This window comes from Cokeromyces recurvatus, assembly GCF_025118155.1.
Source record: "Cokeromyces recurvatus strain NRRL 2243 chromosome Unknown BX663scaffold_23, whole genome shotgun sequence".
NCBI classification, from domain to species: Eukaryota; Fungi; Mucoromycota; class Mucoromycetes; order Mucorales; family Mucoraceae; genus Cokeromyces; species Cokeromyces recurvatus.
The window spans coordinates 357813-378129 of record NW_026251409.1 but is presented as its reverse complement, the minus strand read 5'-3'; the positions used below and the strand labels follow the sequence as shown (position 1 = coordinate 378129).

Sequence of the window (20317 nt, the reverse complement as noted above, 5' to 3'; positions counted from 1 at the left end):
CTTCCTGTGTGTCTTTCTTTTTTTTTTTTTTTTTTTTAAATGATTTTTACATTAAAATTCATCACCATCTATCTATTAGGTGGACTTACATTTATTCCATTTGTTTTATTATCTTTATATATTTATCATTTTGTACATAAACGTATTATATATCTAACAACAACCAATCAACAATCTCATTCTATTAAGCCAAACAAATTAGAAAAACAGAGTAAGCACCTCGATTTAAGCAACGATGATAAAGGCTATTTGCTATATAAAGTAGGATGGTTGAGGGTATTACGAAATGAAGAGGAACCAACAACAACAGAGTCTATAATAGGGGAGATAGTAAAGAATTATATTTCCGGTAAAAATAGACGAGGAGGAGGAGAAGGAGAAGGAGGAGGAGAGATGATGACGAATAATGGTTATTATTTTTCAGTGCTTAAATATAATACTCTTTACTTGTACGAATCGGAGAAACAACTCGATTGTAAGGGAGTCATTAATTTGAGTAACTATACCGTCAAGACACATCCTCCTGGACTCGAGGATTTTGAACTCTTTTCAAAGCCACATTTAATTAAATTAGAGGGGAAAGAAAATGATTACTATATCAACTGTCATAAATGCATTGAAAAGGAGGATTGGTTTTTTATCTTTCTTCGTGCTTCTAAATACTCTTCTTCACAACGAGAAGAAGATAATACAAATAGGGCCCACTACTATTTTAATCAGTCAGATATGAATCATTTAATTAAACGAGTTCATAGTGATGAATATCATTATCAAACACAATGGTTCAATGCCATCCTCGGTCGAATCTTTCTAAGTATCTACCGTACACAAGATATTAAAGACACACTCTATAAAAAAGTCATCACAAAACTCGATAAGATAAATGCAAAACGACCTCCCTTTTTAGGTAAAATCACAGTTCGGTCCGTTGACCCAGGCCATTCCTTGCCTCGTTTTACGCATCCTAAATTACTCAGTTTGAGTCCAACTGGTGAATTATCAGCAGAGGCTCATATGCAATATGATGGTGGATTTCGTATTGAAATCGAGACTGTATTAAAATGGAAATACTCGGACCGACTTAAACCACTCACGATGGACCTCATCCTAGATATCACTTTAAAGGAAATTCAAGGTAAAATGCTAATGAAGATTAAGGAACCACCTACAAATCGTTTCTGGTATGCGTTCTATGAATGTCCTAAAATGGAATGGAAGGTAGAACCTGTTGTCTGGGAGAAGCGTGTAGGCTATTCGGTCGTTGTAAAGGCAATTGAAACAAAGATACAGGAATTCATTACGGAAACGATGGTGGCGCCTTATTTTGATGACATCGTCTTTTTCCCGACCAAAAATGGCATGGGTGGTATCTTTGAAGAAGAAATAAAAGATGAGATAGTGATTCCAACAGTCATAGAGAATCAACAGAAAAATATAAAAACTGCTAAAGATAGACATAAAGAAGACGAAGCATTATTAAAGACGGCAAAGTCTTTACCTGAATTATTCTCTGCTACTGTGCCTGATCGTCAACAACAGCAACAGCAACAGCAACAGCAACAGCAACAGCAGCTTTCAAAACTACGAACTCAGCATATCATGGCATCAAAAAGCACTGACATTATTGTTACTTCATTATCAGCGACATTCAACAATAATACATTATCATTCCCCGAATCTTTATAATAGTAATAACAATAATAAATTTCTTTCTGTAGTATAAAAGAACAATCATTTACATTGGTAACAATGGAATGTAAATAAAAAAACTTAAAGACGAAAACTATTATCAGATAAATATTAATAATTTCTTTTACACTATATAATTTTTATTTCCTCTTTTATTTTTCTGCTGTTAAATGTACAAAAAAAATATTAATACACATCAAACAGCAACATAGCCACCACTACCACGACGACGTGACATGACAGAATCAACAATATGTCCAAAGAGCTCCTATAGAAATAGGGTAAGTATACGTCAACATTTATATAAATGGTATTGTATATTTTACTCTAATAAGGTATGGAAGTTCAAACCAGAATTCTATTATTATCACATTATGTATGTAAGTCACATTTATCCAACATGTGATAATATTATAACCAACTTACCTCGATGAGGAATAAGATCAAATCCTCTTGCATTATACACTTTATAATTATAAATCATTCCACCAACAAAATAAACAGCCATCGATACAAATACTATGGTGAAAAAGATAGAAATACCTGACATACCCTTCTTTTCATTATCATTGTTTTTATCATCATTTTTAGGCTCTTTAGGTTCAGGCGCCTTTTCACTAGCCTTTGTACTATTAAAATAAAAAAAAAAAAGAGAAAATTTATCATTGATTCCAATATATACAAGTCATATTACTACTTACGCGCATGCAAATACAGTTTTCCAGTGAAGACTTAAAACATTATTATTATAAGAAATGATGGTAGGCGGCATTGGATCTTTCTATTTTGTTTCATTAGTTTAATTAACATTTTTTCTATTTTAAATTCTTACGTCACGAGATTGAGATTCATCACATTGTAAGGTAATTAATGCAGATTGAGCTTTATCTCCAAATTGACCTCCATTTAAAGTCAAAACATATTCATATCCACCTAAATGATTTTAATTTGTGTATGTTTTTAGAGAAAGTTAATAAAACATCCTTTTTTTTCTTTTATATCATCAACTATTTAGTTCTATTTTATCATTACTTTTTGTCGCATCCTCTTCAGGTTTAATTGGTTTAAATTCAGGATTTAATTTACTATTTGTTTTAGGTTAATAAAGACGATATTTCGTTTTCTCTCTCTCTCTCTCTTTCTTTCTTTTTTTTTTCTTACATATAATACTTACTCTTCAGCATCTCTAGCAATTGTTTGCACAATGTCAATACTTTCTTTATTATCCTTGATATGAATTGTTCTTCTACAAATAAGCTTATGCAACCAAATAGTTTAAGTTTATACACTTGTCTAATATGCAAATATAAAGAAAAATATATATATCTTTTTTTTTAAAAAAAACACTTACAGATCCTTTTAAACAATTTTCGTTATTTGAATCATCGGGAATAGGAAGAACATTACACAGATTAACTTGAGTATAAATAGAAGTTGTAGAAGGAGGAGTAGATGTATTTTGATAAATATCAAATTCCCTAAACGTATTTAATAATTTAATTTAATTTATTATAATGATGTTGAAGTCTATTTCAATAGTTACTTGTTTAATCTCGATAGATCTAGTTGTAGATCCTTATCTTTAATCGGCTTAAATCCTGGTTCACAATAATATTGAAGTGCTAATGCAGTACTTGAATAGAATATAAAAGCTATACTAAGTAAGCTTTTCATATTCATCTATTTTTATTATTATTATTATAAAAAGGAATAAACACGTCGTCTAAATAAATAAATGATTTTAAACACAAAGATATCAAAATTGCCCGGGTCGGTTTGCTTATTTTTATTAGTTATGTGTGTATGTAGGGTATTGAAGGCCATAAAATGAATGATATTTTTATTATTGTTCATACAATTGAAGATAACAAGAACTTGAGTTGTAATATGTATACGAAAGAAGTTTAATACACAGGACTAACAACTCAAAACAAGAAGAATAATAAATACTGTCGAGAAGAAGGTTAATACTTTTAATGGCTAAGGCTTGCTACTCAAAAATTCAATGATTAAGCGTTAACCTAATAAAAAAGTCAAATCTTTAATTGCTTACATTTTGTGGTTTCTTATATGTATGTATTTGTATATGATTAATGTTATATTTTAATATTTATTATAATCTTATACAAGCGATATCTTTATTCTTTGTGGAGATGTGTACGCTTAGCACTTGGTAAACCACCCCCAGGTTGATTCCAAGATAAATAAGATTCATCGCCTAATTTTCTTGGCTTAATACAATGTCTAATTGTGAATAATAGGCCTAAAAGAATACATAAACCACCAATAGACATATAAGCAATACCCAAATAAGGATTACGGCCACCCATTGGAGTAGTGGTTGTTAATACTAGCCATTTTTGACCTCCATATTGCACTGTATCAAAATCTATTAAATAGGATGCAACTTAATATAAATCATATTCTATTGAATTCCCCCTCCTTTTTTTTTAATAAATATATTATAGTACTCATATCAATATGTATTCTCCATCGACCCGCTTCTAAATTATGTGTGTCATTTCTTGACCAAATCTTGCGAAAATCAGATAAAGCAGCCACATGCATCCAAACCATAAAACGCTCTTGTGTAGACAAATCTGGTGGAGGATACTCCTCTGTATATTCACCATTTGGATATCGAAGAGCCCAATTGGGTGGTGGTGCAATTTGTGATATTTGATACTTGGTTGGACCATATTTTCGTTTATCAGTTGGCCAAGCAATATTATGTGGACTCATAACAAATGTCTGTGAAGAAGTATCGTCAATTGATATAAGTTCTGAAGTAGTATCTATTATCATGATTTGTTAATAAAATAAGAAAGAACTATTTGTATATTTACCATTAAACATTGAATTGGCAATTAATCCACAAGGGAAAATGATCTTGCCAGCATCATTAAAGGCTAACGGATCACAACTTGTATGAAGTGTTGAACCAGATACTATGTCACCATAAAGTTGATTAGCATCAAAATTTTTTATATATTGTCGATGATTTTGATAAAATTCTGTAAGTCTATAGTACATAAAGATAGGACCCTTCATAGTTTTTGGAACAGTAAAGTCAATTGTACATTGAGGAATGCTTAAATTATTTGGATTTCCCCAACTAGGATCTAAAAAGGAAGATACGTTTTTATAATAGTATGTTGGTGCTTGTATTGTACTAATGTTGAACTTTTTATCTGATAATTGATAATTATACAGACTAGGTGCTAAATAAACTGGTCTAGTGTATTCTTTACAGTATGAATAGTTAATCATAATTTGATCGACCTTATTTAAAATGAGTAAGTATTTTATATATATATAAAAAAAAACAAAATAGCTTGGTATCTAATGACAAGTTTACTCTATTACTATTCCACCATAATAATCCACCTGTTGGGCAAAAGATAATGCCCAATATGAATAATGTAGGCAAAACTGTACGAGGTGTTAAAACTGGTTGCCATGCTGGTAATCGTTGTTGTCGAAAAGGCCCATCTTTACATTTTTTTTTTTGTTAAGAGTAAATATTTATATTTCGGGTTTTTTTTTCTTTTTCTTTTACCTTGTGGTTTTCGAGATTTCTTTTCTTCTTCACTATTTTCTTTATTTTTTCTTGCCATAATAAAAATGTATATGTAAAAAAGAAAAAAAAAAAAAAAACCGAAAATTGAAATATAAATATGAAATTCCGCTACTGCCTGCCTATAATAGAGGCATTACCAAATAATATACACAAGTAACAAGATATAAATTATTAAGTTTATTTTATACAAGTATACAAATATGAATATTTGTATAAAGTAATTTAAAAAAAGGCATTATTTAATTTATTATTATTATTCTTTTTATTTTTTTAAAAAAAAAAAAAACTTTACAAAAACAATTTAAATGATATACATAGAACAAAATTACAAAACTAAACAAAAATAGTAAAAAGAAAAGGAAGATGAATAAAAATACATTATGTAAAAAGAGGTAGAATTAAGACTGGAAAGATTTGACAATGGCTTCAATTGAACGGTTCTTAGTTTCAGGAACAAAGATCCAAGTAAAAATGAAAGCCATAAGTGCAATAGCAGCAAAGATAGCAAAGGAATAACCAGCAATCTTATCAAAGATGATAGGGAAACATTGACCAATTAAAAAGTTCATAGCCCAATTCATAGCAGTAGCAATAGCACCAACAGCAGATGAAGCATAGACAGGTGACATCTCTGATGTAATCATCCAAGGAATGGGACCAACACCAATAGCAAAGGAAACGACATAACAGAATACGGAAACAACTAAGAGAGCACCGATGTTATAAACATAACCAATGATCAAAAGAACAGAGAATATACAAGCACCAGCTTCAGCAATTAATAAAAGAGGACGACGACCCATACGATCAATTAAGAACAAGGAAACAATGGTAGATACAAAGTTAACAACGGTAGTTACAATGGCCATATATTTAGACATATCAGAATCAAAAGACATATTGAAAATAGTAGCTGAATAATACATAACAGCGTTCATACCAATCAATTGTTGAATAACATGAAGAGCAAGGACAGTGAGAGCGATGCGACGAATGACAGGATCAACAAAGATTTGAATCATGTTCATAGAGTCACGATTTATTTCTTCATTTACAACAATACCATCTTCAATTTGATTATCATAGGCATCCTTTTGATCTTCTACTTTAGAAGTAGCTGTCTCTTCTTTAGGAGATACGCTAACTGCTTGAGCAGCTGAAGTACCAAGAATACCTTCAACTTGTTCAAAAAATTCTTGATCAATATTAGCATTAGGACGAAGCTTTTGAAGACTAACACGAGCTTCTTCAATACGATTTTGAGAGATAAGATAACGAGGAGATTCAACACAACCAGACATTAAGAAAAATTGAGCAATAGCAGGAATAGCAACAATAGCATAATTGATTCTCCAGAGAGGCACCTTAGCAAGAGGAAGACCAATAACAGAAGCAAGTAAAATACCAATGACGATAGCAAATTGATTACAAGTACCCATCATACCACGAGCTTTCACAGTAGATACTTCACCTACATAAGTAGGAGTTGCTAATGAACCAAGACCACAAGAGAGGCCACAAAGGATACGACCGATAATGAACATAGCAGGAGAGACAGAGGCACCGATCAAGACAGCACCCACAATCCAACCAATATTATTAAATATAATTGTCTTTTTACGGCCAAATTTTGTTTGAATATTACCACCGAAGAAACCACCAATTAAACCACCTACACAAAAAGAAGAAACAGCAAAACCCCAAAGACTTGTATTCATAGGAAGACAATCAGGGAAAGCACTATTTGCAACATGAGCTGAACCATTTTCACAAGCATGAGTTACTTCACCAGGAATATTAGCAGATCCAATTACCCAACCATTACTAAAGGAACCAAGACATGCAATGACTACACAGTAGACCATATAGCCTGGTAATTTCATATCAATAGAATTCATTTTAATTTGTTGTTTTTTTTGGGTATTTATTATTATATTATATTAAAATTTAATAGATATTAGAATATTATTTTATAGAACAAGTTGTACATCTTTTGAAAACGGGAAAAAATGTGCCAGTATATATACTTATTTCAAAAAAAAAAAAAATTGATCCCAGAATATTTTGTTTCTCCATAATCTACCCCACGTACAAAAACGGAAATAGCATCTTTAATACCCGAAAACTGAGATTTTAAAATTTATTTTATGTAAGAACCAGTCAAATTTGTCTATCAAACCTTTTTGTGGTACCTGAATTTAGCCTCAGTTTCTATTTCTATTTCTATTTCTTTCTTTCTTTCTTTCTTTTTTTTTTTTTTTTTTTTTTTTTTTTTTTTTTTTTAGAAAAAATGTATTTAAGTGGTAGAATAGAAGAAAGGGAGATTCACCAATATAATCTATCATATAATATATCACTTGAATATAAAAAAGAGCAAATCTGCTATTATTAAAATAAATAATGAAATTTATATGTATTCAAAAAAGAAGTAATAAAAATACTCCAAAGAAATAACAATTTGGATTACATAATAACTTTAAATTTATACAGTCATTGCATGTTCTTTTTGACAACCCATTCAACCCAAATTGCCATATTTAGAAATAAATTTGAAGAAGTGGTTCTTGTATGCTATATACATTTATTAAAGACATAATAAAAAATTATTGGTTCCATTCTATTCTGCGGTATAAAGTAGTCTGATCGTGATTATCACTATACTTTCCTCCCCTTAATGTTAAATATGTTAAAGTAAAGTGTAACATTTACTTTTATCGCGAACATTATTTCATTTTTTTTTTTTGCGGTAAAGAAGTTATACATGTATTATATGGAAATATTAATCTACATTTCCCGTTTTAACCAGTTAAAGTTCAATATTAGAAAAGAAAAGGGTAAAAAAAAAAAAATGAACAGACTAGACCCTATTTTGTAATGAATCCCGTTGAATCCCAACTTATCCCTTATTACCTAATATGTACTAACTCTTTTGAAAATATAATTTAATTGGTATCATTTTTTAAAATAAATAAAAAACAATATTCAATACTACCATTATGGACGTTTTTATTTTAACAACTTCTTTTCAAATACACTGAAATGAAATCGAAGATAAATAAAAAAACAAGGACAAAAGAACAAGAATCGAGAAAATAAACAAAAAATAAAATAAAATGAAATGAAATAAAAATAAATAAACGTGATTTAAATCTCGGGACTTGTCCCTTTTTTCTTGACAGAAAAAAAAGAAAAAAAAAAGGACAAGGATAATATTTAATTATTTGATCTGGAACAAAGCTAACAAAGGTGATTTTACATTCATTAAAGCACAGGCCAATAATTTTGAATCCTTTAATGCTTCTTCTTGTTTCATATTTATCATTCTATTTGGCAGGTTACAACAAAAAGAAATAAACGTCATTTATTGTATAACCTTCATAACGGGAGAAGCTCCTTTATAAATAGTCTATTACCCTTTATTTTACCATTTATAATCATAATAAGATGCTTATTATTATTTTGCATAGTTATAATCAAACATTATCTTGCTTGTTGTTGGTAGGAATTTGACTTGAAAAAAATCAAGTTCTTACTTTTACCATTATTGTTACACTTATTTCTAAATGAATATATTCTATTTGTTATTGATAAATATTTTATTAATCATATTCAAAAGTTTCGCAGTAAATTAACAAAAAGCATATTCCTCTATATTATTATTATTATTCCGGGTTAAAAAAAAAGTGGAGAGGGTTAAGAAAGGTTTTCTATATTAAACTTCTTCTTCTAAATAAATATATAAATAAAAAAAAAGGATCGTGTAAAGATTGATTATTTATACTTTTATCATCATGATGACATGTTTGTTGTACTTCTAATGCATATCATTTTAAATTATGAGGAAAGAAAAAAAAAGAATTATTATTCTCTGCTGTTTTAATATAGAGGATTTAATGACGGTATCAAATCGATCCGAGTACTAATACTCAGAACAATAATCAAGCAGAAGTCGAAATAGATGCAAAGTATCATAATCAATGATTGAAAAAGTGTCCAACATACTATGTACGCATAAAAATTTATTTAATATTTCTAATTATTCCTTAATAAGTCTTACTTTCTATTCAAGTAGCACATTAGTAACAAAGTACTCGATAAATTACTTTACTGGGTAATCTAACTTTTATATTATCTCTGAAAAAAAAAAAGAAAAGAGAAAGAAGTCGAATCAAAATATGCAGTTTTCTTTAATGATGATATGTATGTTGGATTCACATGTAATTATTTATAATTTTTGCCAGAGAAGACTACTAGCTAATTCAAATCTATAGATAATGATCTCTGTCACTTTAATTGATAATGGTAGAAAAAGGAACTATTGAATTGCAAAACGTATATTTCCTGCTATTATATTCTGTATCTAGACATAAAGTTTCTTTATTTTAAAAAATGTATTTTTTTTTCTTGGTTGTACATACGTATTTAAAAGTTATTCTAAGAAATACCTAAAATCTCTATTGAGATTCTTTAAAGAAGTTTACATTTTTCTACAGAATAATAATAATAGAAAAAGCTATCTCAGTAAACTTAATATTCGATAGTTATGAAAGGTCTTTATACTAAAACACAAGACATGTATAATTATTTATCAAGTAAGTAAAATGAAATATTACTTTACCAAGCATAGCAGTCTTATTGTTACCGCCACTGATTGATATGTGGAAATATCTATTATTTCTTAAATCATGGGAGATGTACTCCTTTTACTTTGAACATTAAAATGAAGCGTTTCATTTGTTATTTTTTATGTCTCCTTAACGGTTACACATCTTCCTTACTTCTTTTTTATTTTTTAAACATTTTTTTTAATAAAACTTCTTAAATGTTTTGTGAAGGTAATAAACTAGTTCTGATCAAGAAACAATTATCTTTATTATTTTATTAATAAAGTCATTTTTAAGTCATTATAGAATACATTGCTGTATTGAATCGATATAAATGATATGTAGATCATGTATAAATAAGCAATCATTCAATGTATTCTTACTTTTTATAGATATTTGTTACAATGAGTGTTTTGAACATATACATTTTGTCACTACATAATTTTCTTTTGTTTTGTTAGTCTGCATATGTATACATGATACTATCTTTAGAATATGTTTAATTTTATAATATCTTCATATTGTACATGGCTGTATCATTAACTTGATGGCCGTAAACAATAGTAATTTTCTAAATTTAAAAATAAAATAACATGGAGTTATTTTTAGGATTTAAGTTGGTGTTTCTAAAATGGGTCGCTTATAAATTTTAAATTATATAGATTCTTTATTAAAATTATAGTCTTAATATGCCATTCTGCTTCAGGAGCAAAGCTTTATGTAAATGTATGTGTACGTGTATCTAAAAAATTCAAAATTTTGTAAATATAACAATAAGCCTTCCACCTGATTTGTATAGTAATTTTCGGATTGTTTTATGGCGCAGGACATAAGTTGTTATTGTAACACTTTCAAAGATGTCTCGTTCATCAAGCAAAGCCCACCGCCCATCCACCCACTCACCCACTAAAAAAAAAAAAAAAAAAAAAAATAAAAATAAAAAAAATTAGCTATATATAAGCAGCCCAAAATCAACAGCTTCTTTTAACATTATTCTTTCTCAATTAATTCATTATATATTTATCTATAAGTATAAAATGCGTGTGCTTGCTCCTCTTATTACTACTACTCTTCTCTTAACCGCTTCTGCCTATGCTGCTCCAGTTTCTGTTGATAGTGGCGCTGGAGGTGATCTTGCTACTATCTATGAACATTGTAATAGACCGGGTGTTTTCGCTTTAACCTTTGATGATGGACCATTTCAATATTCATGGGATTTGGCTCAATACCTTCATTCTAGGGGAATAAAGGCAACATTTTTTGTTAATGGAGATAATTTCGTTAAAAATTTTGCTCAAGCAACAACGGCCACCGCAATTGATGGTACTAAATCATACATGGAAGTGCTTAAACACTATCATGACCTTGGACATGAGATTGCTAGTCATACTTATGGACATGTAGTCTTAAGGGGTTTATCGGAATCTGAAGTAGAGTATCAAATGAATCAGCAATCGGATCTTATTTATAGCGCAACAGGAGTAAGGTAAAAAAAAAAAAACTAAACATACAACATTTAGGACTTAAATTATTTTTACATAATAGACCTGCTCTTATGAGGCCTCCTGAAGGTGATCTCGATGAAACTGCTTCTAGAGTCGTAAGGAGACTTGGTTATAGCAACATTTTATGGGATGTCGATACTAAAGATTATGAATTACACGGTTTAGAATCTGAACAAAATCTTGTAAGAGAAGTAGTAGAGGCCGATGTCTCTGGTCAAACTCCTGGTCATATCGCCCTTCAACATGATGTACATGAGTCTTCAGCTAAAGAACTTACCCCTTGGTTGATTGATTATATTATATCAAAACGTTATTCTTTTGTTACTGTTTCTGATTGTTTGGGTATCAATGCATATCAGTAGTTATTTTACGTTTAGTTAGACAGACAAATCCATTCATATTCATATTTTTAATATCATTTTCTACATTTTTTTTTTCATTTATTTATTATATATTATACATATTCATTTTTTTTATGATTTTGTAACTTTATCAATCACATAAATAAACATTTTATTTATAGACTACATTACATTATGTATACTATATATGCTATTTGAAATCTATATAATATTATTTGAGAGCATGTTATGTAAACAAGAACACTATAGAGTATGATTATGAGTCTTTGATATAAATACGTAGAAACAATAATTTTATCCAGCAATATAACAAACTAGCATATTTATTTTCTTAGAACCATAGAAACAAAATATTAATCTACTACTTGTCAACCTATACGTGAACGCTAAATTAGGCCATTATAAATAAACTAAGCAAAGCTCTAAAGTACTATAAGATTTATTAAAAAGGTTATCTGTATCACATTATTTCTTTTATACTTGTGGTATAGTAATACAAACTACATATAATATAATGTATATTACTCCTATCTTCTTTGAATTGACTTATATAAAATGACTGTGACACATTCTAGAGCTTTTATTTAACATTGAGAAAAAAAAATGATAACCTTGAAAATTAGGTACATGTCATTTATTATATGTTTACTTCATAATAACAAAAATCTACTTATTTGTTACTGTTGCTACGAACTTGGTTTGATTAATCAATATTACAATTTACAGATTTTATTCAAATACTAAAATATATATATATATATATGTATATACATATTTGTTCTAAAGTACAGACCTTTATCAATCATGTATAATGTAAAATATGGTATATAAAATTAAAAAATATTCTATATTGGTACAGAAAGGGGTTTTTAAAATAGAATATTGTGTTGATATCACTGAGGAATGATGTACAAGTGAAAAAAAAATAAGATAAAATAATTAATGCATTTTTTGAAGGGTCGAAATCAAAGGAATTGGCCCAATATGTCTGTTTCTAGACTCACTCACTCACTTATTGATTCAAATTCTTTTACTTCAGCTTCTAATTGCTTCTTAAATTTCGCCATCGCTGATAGCACATCACTTTCTCCTTCTAAATATTCTATTAATCCAAGCTGTGCTCTAGTGTGCATACGCATTAATTCTTCTTGTTGATCTTGATCAGTTAGTTTCAAAGAATCATCATGTTTGTTTAATATAATACTATCCTCTACCGATAACTCTTTAATTTTAGCCTGTAAGCATTCAACTAACTCGGTCAAGTTCATATTCTCTTGTCGAATATTATTTAATGCCTTTAATTCATTCTTTAAATGCTGATTTTCTGATATAATTGCTTTTTGACTATTATTTTTAGTCAACGTCTCAATTTCTTCATTCAAAGTAGCATTTTCATAAATAGCTATATTCGAATTTTCTTCTATTTGACGAATACGATTTTCTAAACGTTGATTTTCATCTATAACTGATTGTGCTGCTTCTCTTGATATTCTTTCTATATCTTCTAATTCCTGTTTCAATTTTATATTTGTCGTCTCGGCGTCTAGTAATTTTGACTCTAAATCAGCCTTTACTCTATGAGCTTCTTCTATAGCATCTTTAACAGACTGCTCAGACTGCTCTTTGATGATTAGAACTCTATCTTCCCAAATTTTATCAGAAGTATTTTTAGAAGTTTGAAGTTCTTGTAGTTGTCTTTGAATTTCTTCGATTTTTGATCTTAATTCAGCATTTTCTTCTTTTGTTGAATCCAATGTTTCCCTTAGTGTTGATATAGTAGAATCTTTTTCCAATTCACTTCTTTCTTCAATTGACTGATTCAATTTTACCTCATCCTTTTCAAATTGTTTTAATCTTTGTTTTAAATCATTACACTCATCAGTAGTAATCTTCTGTACATCTTCAGTAGTAGTGTTATCTTTTAAAATGCTAATTTCCTTTAATAAATTTGATTTTTCTTTCTGAAGTTCCTCAACTTGTGTGGAAAACAAGTCTAATTTTAATTTATCTTCTAGTTGCTCTTCTTTCAATTTTTCAACATGTGCATCATACTCAATCCCTTGTTGTTCTTTTAACTTTTCTTCATTTTGTATTTGATTCGATAGTAGCTCTTCTCTTTCAGCGATTAAAGCAGTGCACTTTGATTCTAATGTTTGCATTTCAAAATGATGATTTTCGTCTTTTAATTTGGCATCATTCTCTGATTTTATTTGAACTTCTTGTAACATCATATGATGATTAGCTTCAAGATTATCCTGTAATTGCTTTTTCTCCTGCTCAAACTTTGATTGTATGTCAGCTAGTTCATTTGCATGTTTCGTCTCAATATCGTCTAGTTTATGTTCAAGTTTACTATTCAATACTTGTTGAGAGACAGATAAAGCCAAAATACTTTTAATTTTGTCTAGTAATTCATTATCATTATGTAAAGGATTTGTCTCATTATCCATTAATAATAATGAGATAGTGTGTCGAGTAGCTGCATATTTTTCTAATTGATCATTCAACTCTTGAACCTTCTTTTGAAGCTCTTGATTATTTTTTACTGTATTTTCATATTGTTCTTTTAGTTCTTGGTCTACTTTTAATTGATTTTCATATTTTTCTTTCAATTCATCCATTAAGAGGTTATATTGTCCTTTAGCTTGTTCTAATTCTGTTCTCATATTTTCTTCATTTTCTTTTAATGCTCTTTTCTCATCATTAATGACTGAAATTGTTCGCTTTGAGGAATCTATAATTGATTTCACTCTTGTTTCTAAATTATTACTATGATCCAGAGCTGTCACCAACAACTGATTCACCGTATCCAGTCGATTTTTAGTTTCTAACAGGTTTTTTGGATCTATGTGATTTAATACCTGTTGAACCTCAAGTAATTCAGAGTATAGATTATTATTGCCATTTTCTTTAAAAAAATAAAAATAAATGTATAGTTGTATTTATTAGTTTCTAAAAAAAGAAAAGAATAAAAAAAAAAAAAGAAATATAAATATTTTTATACCTAAAACGGAGTCAAGTGTAACATTATTTTGAGAGCTATCTGAAACTGCATATTTATTAGAATCATGCTGTGAAAGAAAAGAGAGCTGACTTTGTCTTTTATTTTCTTTAGTTATAAAAGGGTTTGTATTTTCTTCTTTGCCTTTATCAACTCGTTCAATTGCTATAGGAATGGTATTGGGAACCTCTTGTTGTGACATATAATAATCTTCAGAATTATTTGTTGAAATAGATATTTCATCAGAGGCGATTGAACTTCTTAGAACATTCACTACGTCATTAACGTCTTTCATCGATCCTGAAGGAGTTATGGGGATTGTAGCTGTAAAAGGATTATTGGCACTATTACGTTGCTGTTGTTGTGATGGTGGTGGTGGTGGTGGTGTATTTTCACTAGGTTCATTATATGACTTTTTATCATCTTCTCTTGTTGTTGGCAGTTGCTGCTGCTGCTGCTGCTGCTGTTGTTGTTGTTGTTGTTGTTGTTGTGGTGGTGGTGGTGGTGGTGATGGTTGTGTAGTTGCACTAGGATCATTATATGAATTTTTATCATCTTCTTTTGTTGCTGGCGGTTGTTGTTGTCGAAGTGATATATTTGAAAGATTTAATGATGGTATAGGAGATGGCTGAGAGTGATGTTTTCTTCTATTAGCACCTAAAGTGTTGTATTTACGTTTTTCGTTCTCTTTATTGTCTTTATGCACCCATTGACTAATAGAGCGAGGTAAGGTCACAGTGGAGGATTTAGTTGAATTTTGCCTTTGACTATATGCCTTTAAGTTTTTATCCTCTTTAGTTGAAAATAATTTTTTTAGTCCCATTTAAATATAGAAAAAGAAGAAGAAAAAGGATAAAAAAAAAAAAAATCGGAAATATAAATCAAGAAAGAACTCCATAATAATATTAAAAATATCTGTTTATTTTTATTTTACTTTTGTTTTAATTGGTATGTGCTGTTGTAAATTTGAAACATACACAAATTCTGGGCGGAGCCCCTTTGACCGCGAGTGGCAATTTATTTTTATATTTGAAAAAAAAAAAAAAAAAAAAAAAAAGAACTTAATGTGAGCACATAGTATGGAATGTATATCATCTTGCTCGCGTCAATTCGGTATAACAGGTTAAGAAACTAAAAAAAAAAAAAAAAAAAAAAAAAAAAAAAAAAAAAAAAAAAAAAAAAAAAAAAAAAAAAAAACCTCCTTGAAGAGCGAAAAAAAAAAGGAAAAGGAGAAAGAGACTTAAAAAGGAGTAAAATTATTAAAGATCCTGGTAAAAGAAAAACATCAATAATAGTAAAAAAAAAAAAAAATGGAACATAGCATCGGTTGCCAAGGCTTGATACAATATCATGAAGTACGTTGTCATAAAATGGATAATCAGGTTATAATAAAATACGGTACTACCAGTCACTGTAAAAGAATTTGGAGAGGTGGTTGATTGACGATTCCTTCTTTTTTTTTTTTTTTTTTTTTTTTTTTTTTTTTTTTGGAAGGAGCATTCATCTAGAGTATTGGATTCCGTAACATAAAATTACTAGCACGATATTTTAATAAGATTATGCCATTGAATATCTATATTTGAACTTTGGATATGTGGAATTAGTGCGGTAAATAATGTGTCATCAGTACGGGAAATGAATTGATCTTGCAGGAAAAGTACTCTGCCAAAGATCTCTCTAATACAATTGTTTTGAAAAAGTTCTATTTATGATAACTCGATAATCATAAAAAAAAGGTAATATTCAGAATCGATAGCCCTTTATTGCACTCTAGATTAAAAGCACCTGAATATATAATATAAAGGAAAAGATTTCATCTTTTTCATAATCTGTAAATAAGGATGTTGTATATTTTATTAATATTATTCAATCAACTAAATATTTTTTCTAATTCCTCTCTGATCTCAAATATTCCTATAATTGACTTTTAGTACTAGATTTGTCTTTATTCTGGTGTCTTACTAGAGACATCATAACCTCCTTTTTTTAACTTCAGTTCATTATGTCCATTCTGTTCACTTTTTCTTTGTATAATAAATAGCTTTAATCATCAGAGAACAATCTGTTTGTATGCTCTAACACAAACCATACAATAAGGATGAAACAGTTGAACTACTCAAACCAACTGAAGTTAGAAGTCAGCATTTGCTACAAAGATGATCCTCTATAACCCTTTTTTTTTTAACTATGTGTATACAAACAGTAGTACTTATGCAGATCTTTATAATATACGCATATACTCAAAGGCAAACAAACCCCCTACTGTTGATAGGTAAGCACAGCTAGCTCCAAAAACAGGTAAATTTCAATAAATGGGTAAATGCTTTGTATATGAGTTTTGTCATACACTTCTCTTTGTAAACCGGCTAAAGCTTGTTAATTTTTTGAATACTTTATATCTTCTTGTTAATCCAAATAATGTTCACTAAATCTACGAATGCAAAAGCTTGAATATGAATGATATTTTTGGAACAGTCTGGAAACATACAGACGTCTTAAATGAAAAAAAAAGTATACAAAGTTTTGGCAAGTGGTGCGCGGTAAAGAAATTAAACTTACTGAAAAGTAGAATCTAGACTAGATTTCTTCATATGCTGGGAGAGGAATTTATTGATAATAGATATCATTATTATTAGCACATATTAATATAAATTCTAGACATGACTGTAGATGATATTGTAAATCATTTACCCAACCCAAATATCAGAAGTTGGCTATTCTTGTCAAAAATAAGATAAATAAGGTTGATAAGACTTTATTAACAATAAAACAAGTTACTTTAATCAATATCAACAAATTGAGATTTGACAAGTTAATTGCCTCTTGTTTCTATGCACAAAATATTCACTCACAATTAGAATATTGTTTAGCTATCGACCTATTTCACTCAAAAAAAAAAAAAAAAAAAAAAAAAAAAAAAAAAAAAAAAAAACATAAATATCTCTTAACGACTGTCAAAATCGTATATTTAGTTATCATTCTACATCTTCAATAAAAGCAATGTTACATTCTACCAAACTCTCTATTATGTTAAAAAAAAAAGTATAAGCATACTGTAAGATCGATTTATTTTTAGATCTCTTGCTCCTCCTGAAGATACATAACTGAGAAAGACGATTGCCTTCTCCTCAACACTCTGACAATCGTTCACAATGATGTTATCTTTACTAAATACCTCTTTGGAAACGATATATATCTTTTACGGAAAGTCTTTGACATATATCTTTTCAAAATTATTTGTTCCATTTTCCTTCTTGACAACTTGAATGAAAGATATGCTGTTCGTTATTCCAAATATTTGTCTGACTGTCATAAGACATCAATGATCGATTCTATCCTTCGGTTGCCCATTATACAATTCAATCAAAGCCAATGTCTCTGTTGGTTAGCTTATAGTCGTCTGTCATATTGTCATTTTTACCTTGATTGGTCGTTTAATAGAGCCAACAAACTAATTAGCGCACTTTAGTAATTATACAAACTACGTGCCTATTAGCCATTTTAATAAAATTTTTCTTTAAACACGCAGGAAAAAAAAAAAAACGTCAAATTATACCAAGAAAGATGTACTATGGCTGTATAAAAAAGTCTTTTTTTTTTTTTAGTTGGTGCCTTAAAAAATTAGCTATTCTTGTAATATTTAATTTCCGAGGGGGTCCCCAAAATTGCTTTTTTTTTTCTTTTAGATTAAAAAAAACGACAAACAATCTTATTTTGGATTCTGCTGTCTCTTTTGTGTCCCTGTTTTTATAAATTATGAAAATCTTTTTTCTTTTTGTATACCTTTTCTTTTTTCCTTTTATTACTTTTTGTCAAGAATACGAATATATTTTCTATTTGATTTATTTTACTTTCCTTTATACTTTACCTTCCTTTAAATATTTTTTATTACCATCCAAACTAGTCCTTTATATGAGTAAAGAAACTATTTTACCTAACTCAACAAAAAATCATTATGAAACTATGATGATTAATATTAACCCTCGTTTGATTCAAAAGTCAAATACAAATGAAGAATTACCTTCAAATACATCTTATGAACAACAACAGTATGCACCATATTCAGGTAAATATATTTAATGTGTTTTAGAATAAGTTGGTTACGCGAAATATTGTGATTGAACACTATTAAGGAGAATCCAGTATTAATATTATATTCAAATTATATAGCTTATGCTTTTTCATCAATGCTAGTAGGGCTTCCTTCTTCTATACCTGATTATCAATATCGTAATATGGAACATTTTAATGAATCTTCTACAATCGCAATCCAAAGAAACCCAAATAGTCCTGAACCATCACCATCTTTTTCTTCATCTTCTACTACCCCTCCACCATCAACTTCAAATTCAATTACTACTGTCAATAATAACAATAGTAATAATGTAGGATTTGTATCTGGTACTGACAGTGTCATAACTCCACAATCTATCAATAACAACTTAATTACTACTCCTTTAATATCCTCTTCCTCTCCTCAGAATATTGATAAAGCAGTTGCTACTAGTACTGCTATGTTTGAAAGTAGCATTAGCAGTCCTAGATTGGATGGTTCTACAACTGCTCGAGTTAAGGATATTATCAATCGTGCCAATGCAGTTCCTGTAGAGTTCTATCATACTGAGTTTTTAGAGTATTCTAAAGAAACGTATGAAAAAAAGATGGAATCTAAACGTTGTAACAAACGTACACGATATTCTCAACAAAAACAACAAGTTTATCATGATAATCTCCAATATAAGAAAAAGAAAATGAATACAACAAGCGACGGTAATTATTATGAAGAAGGTTTTGATGAAGAAGATAAAATTTTGAATGAGTAAATTAGGGGCAAAAGTTAAAAATGTATACAAATATATAATTTCTAACGTTTTTTTTTCTTTTTATCCTCATATAGTCAACATATCATAAACTATTCTAGTGCTGAAATTCGTCGTCAAATTCATATTCAGTCAGAACAAAAAAGACGTGCGCAAATTAAGGATGGATTTGATGAATTAAGAAAACATTTACCAGGATGTAATAACAAGAAAATGAGTAAAGCTGCTTTGTTAACAAGAAGTATGTTATCTTTTTTTTTCTTTTATTGTTACTATTATTAAATGTATACATTCATATAACTAATTTGTTTGTTTTAATATTATAGCTGTACAGCAATTACAGCATTTAAAGGAAATGCAAAATGAATTATTATCAGAAGTAGAAAGACTTTTAAAAGAAAATGAATCATTAAAAAAGTAAGCTTATTAACTTATTGCAATACTCTCCTTTTTAAATGGTTTTAATAGATTTCAACATGGCATACTTCAACGTCAAGCCATGGAGAAAATATATACTTTCTAACCTTATACATTTGTCTCCTTTAAATCTCCTGAAATTTTATTTTTGTATGTCTTCTTCTCCCTCCCTTTAACTCCTTTTGATTATTAACAATTGCCAATTTCTCGTTTCTCTTTTGTATTGTATTTTGCTCTTCTAATTTTTTTTTCTTATTTGCAGTTTGCTTGTAACAGACTTTTTTTTTTTCCTTTTTAATAATTAACTTCTCTGAAAACTTTATTCTTCAGTTAAATATA

The 20317-nt window shown here is 29.0% G+C and overlaps 6 protein-coding genes across 6 annotated transcripts; 4 read left to right on the top strand and 2 right to left on the bottom strand.

The window, feature by feature from the left end:
- The first annotated feature begins 25 nt into the window (after positions 1 to 25).
- On the top strand, positions 26 to 1952 carry BX663DRAFT_159131 (putative integral membrane protein conserved region-domain-containing protein). The gene is made up of 3 exons (XM_051521633.1): positions 26 to 349; positions 425 to 1756; positions 1894 to 1952. The coding sequence occupies exons 1-2, from the start codon at positions 40 to 42 to the stop codon at positions 1684 to 1686; spliced, it is 1572 nt and encodes a 523-aa protein (XP_051380497.1). The 5' UTR covers positions 26 to 39; the 3' UTR covers positions 1687 to 1756; positions 1894 to 1952.
- Positions 1953 to 2080: 128 nt separating this feature from the next.
- Positions 2081 to 4740, bottom strand: BX663DRAFT_439336 (ligand-effect modulator 3 family; the record flags this gene model as incomplete). Its single annotated transcript, XM_051523329.1, has 9 exons — positions 2081 to 2311; positions 2522 to 2589; positions 2722 to 2774; positions 2864 to 2946; positions 3041 to 3167; positions 3233 to 3341; positions 3851 to 4078; positions 4161 to 4472; positions 4536 to 4740. The coding sequence occupies 9 exons, from the start codon at positions 4738 to 4740 to the stop codon at positions 2081 to 2083; spliced, it is 1416 nt and encodes a 471-aa protein (XP_051380496.1).
- Positions 4741 to 10856: 6116 nt separating this feature from the next.
- On the top strand, positions 10857 to 11907 carry BX663DRAFT_517876 (uncharacterized protein). Its single transcript, XM_051528782.1, has 2 exons — positions 10857 to 11359; positions 11419 to 11907. The coding sequence occupies exons 1-2, from the start codon at positions 10911 to 10913 to the stop codon at positions 11738 to 11740; spliced, it is 771 nt and encodes a 256-aa protein (XP_051380495.1). The 5' UTR covers positions 10857 to 10910; the 3' UTR covers positions 11741 to 11907.
- Positions 11908 to 12518: 611 nt separating this feature from the next.
- BX663DRAFT_517874 (uncharacterized protein) lies at positions 12519 to 15121 on the bottom strand. The gene is made up of 2 exons (XM_051528781.1): positions 14745 to 15121; positions 12519 to 14648 (listed from the first exon to the last, which is right to left on the bottom strand). Exons 1-2 carry the CDS (start codon positions 15034 to 15036, stop codon positions 12745 to 12747), a joined length of 2196 nt encoding a protein of 731 aa, XP_051380494.1. The 5' UTR covers positions 15037 to 15121; the 3' UTR covers positions 12519 to 12744.
- A 2846-nt stretch (positions 15122 to 17967) lies between these two features.
- BX663DRAFT_419708 (uncharacterized protein) lies at positions 17968 to 18126 on the top strand (the record flags this gene model as incomplete). Its single annotated transcript, XM_051522391.1, has 1 exon — positions 17968 to 18126. A coding segment is annotated over one exon (159 nt), but the record flags the coding sequence as incomplete, so codon positions are not given.
- Positions 18127 to 18552: 426 nt separating this feature from the next.
- Positions 18553 to 20314, top strand: BX663DRAFT_458728 (uncharacterized protein). Its single transcript, XM_051523908.1, has 5 exons — positions 18553 to 18807; positions 18912 to 19560; positions 19639 to 19802; positions 19888 to 19978; positions 20030 to 20314. Exons 1-5 carry the CDS (start codon positions 18654 to 18656, stop codon positions 20082 to 20084), a joined length of 1113 nt encoding a protein of 370 aa, XP_051380492.1. The 5' UTR covers positions 18553 to 18653; the 3' UTR covers positions 20085 to 20314.
- The last annotated feature ends 3 nt before the right edge of the window (positions 20315 to 20317 follow it).